The 2,159-nt window shown below is 34.6% G+C and overlaps 1 protein-coding gene across 1 annotated transcript in view; it reads left to right on the top strand.

Annotated features, from left to right (window-relative positions):
• The window catches only part of LOC108626534 (uncharacterized), a 4,004-nt gene extending 2,063 nt beyond the window's left edge, over positions 1-1,941 (top strand). The window contains exons 4-6 of the mRNA XM_018027258.2: position 188; positions 476-580; positions 1,729-1,941. Coding sequence (XP_017882747.1) covers position 188; positions 476-580; positions 1,729-1,775 — 153 coding nt within the window. The 3' untranslated portion in view covers positions 1,776-1,941. The remainder of the gene's footprint in view (positions 1-187; positions 189-475; positions 581-1,728) is intronic.
• Positions 1,942-2,159: the final 218 nt, after the last annotated feature.

Genomic DNA, 2,159 nt, shown 5'->3' with positions numbered 1-2,159 from the left:
ATAGTCACTTAAAATTTGTACTCAGCAATAATCAAAAAAAAACTTCACTTTGTTGCTATCCTATAATATAGCAATGTGATATACTAAGAGTCCTATCCTATTTCTACATTTTGAACCATCAGAGCATAGTGAGTGTCGATTTTCAGTTAAATTTTTTATCTCAAATTCATAATTTTTTATTTTGTAGGGTTAAAAGCCTGCAGAATTCACTGGCAAAAATTTGTGATAGGAAACTACTTATATAAACAATATAACAAATTCTATCAATTTTTATTGTTTAGAAACCAATTTAACATTAATAATTAAACTTCTTTCATCCAAAATCATTCTTCCTCCAACGTCTGATTTCTTTTTAATTATAGGAAATGCGTTTTTCTAAGGTACATAAACTTTTGGTATTGACTGTATAGCCAATACATCCTTAACAAAACTGCTTTTGATAAAACAATGTCCTTGATCTGGCGAATTTCTGTAGGAAGTAGACTGAAAGGTGTGGACAGCATCGCTGGCTGGAATAACCGTGCACGTGGGTTCTGCAGCCGAGTAATAAACGCCCTCTGTCCATGCTTCACCAACAATGGTAAATCGTAGAGCGTAAAGAAATTAGTGCGAGGCTGCAATCATCATCAGATATCGTTGCTTTGCACCACCACTCGAATTTCCCATTACCCGATCATTAACAGCTGCATAAAAGTCTCATCTGCAACATATAATTGTTTAATGTTCGAGGACGGAAGCAAACATTTTCTACTGCTTCATTTCATGTACAAAACGAGTCAGTAAGAAATATCAAAACTCAATCATTAAACAAAACAAAAATCATGAAACTGCCTATTTTGTACATTTATAGAAGATATTAATTAATGCTGGAGATTATAAAATAAATTTTGTATTCTAACAAATTAAAATATGTTTCTGCCTTTATAATGAAAATAATCATCATTAAATAATTTTAAATTATATTTTTCACTGACTCATCTCGTATATCTGTATCATTGTAGTAAAAAACAGATGGAATGAAACGAAGCTGGAGAATAGTTAAATAAATGAGTAATATTAATATTTAATAATAAATGGGAGCAAGACAGAGGAAAACTCTATTTATGATTGTTAAACTAAGTTGATCAATGTGCAATTCTAATGTCGTACGTTACTGCGTATAAGAAATATCTACCATGCGTAAAAGTGATCTATAACGTAGAATTAAGCACGGGAACAAGCGAATTTATATGAAATCAGAACAGCGGCGAGGAGCGATTCAATTGATTTTTTAGAACGTCCTCGTTCATCCCCATTGCTAACCGCATGCATCATTTTGACTGCTTTTGGGCAATATAGGTATATACTAAGTTTCAGTCTATCTAGTGTTAACCGCTATTCCAGTATTCGCTGCTATGAGAATTGGGAAAACCGACCCCAGCGCTGTGTGGCTTCTCAAAGAACTTATTTTGAGGGAGACAATATTAAATTGTAATTCTATTCGAATAAAATAATTAAAAAAAAGTCAGTCTCATTACTTAATGTTGCACACCTTGTACACCTAATACGATTTTTAATGCAATTGATAATTGTCACTTTTGAATGCAATGAAAGTAATGTTAATTAGAGTTACTAAAAAATGAGACAACGTATCGAGGCGCGTAAACATTATGCACGCTGCAACTTATAGTAGGCGTAGGTGTTTAACGAAAACGAGGTATGTTATTGGGATAACTGTTCTTTTCATAGAATTGTTCGCCTGGACGCCGTACCGGTATCGCTTCACGAGACCTTAATCGCTACCCAGAATTACTTTGCCGAGCAACTATCGATCCGATCGCTGACAAACAGCGCGAGTACTTATCGCGCGTGCGGATTAATGCAAATTAATTAAACGCGGTCAACGATCGTCTCTTCGTCCTTCGGATTTAAGCCTCCGCTCAACCCTTCCTCAATGAGACGCCCTTGTGATGATTTAATAAGACATTCAATTGGTTTATCTGATTATTGATTGTAGGAGAGGGTTGAACGTTTTATTGTAAGATTCAGTTTTACGATAGTAATTATTATGATGTAAAAACATAAGTTGTGTTCTTCTGGCGTGTTCAAATGCGTCGTTGTTTGAGCCTTCCACTCGTCGGCCATATTGGAAGTACGATGACCTATTGTTTAGTCCAAAC

The sequence above is a fragment of the Ceratina calcarata genome, unplaced genomic scaffold, assembly GCF_001652005.2.
Source record: "Ceratina calcarata isolate Rehan_Ccalc_2016 unplaced genomic scaffold, ASM165200v1 scaffold413.2, whole genome shotgun sequence".
Lineage (NCBI taxonomy): Eukaryota > Metazoa > Arthropoda > Insecta > Hymenoptera > Apidae > Ceratina > Ceratina calcarata.
The sequence above is the reverse complement of the archived record's forward strand: the minus strand, read 5'-3'. Positions and strand labels throughout refer to the sequence as shown.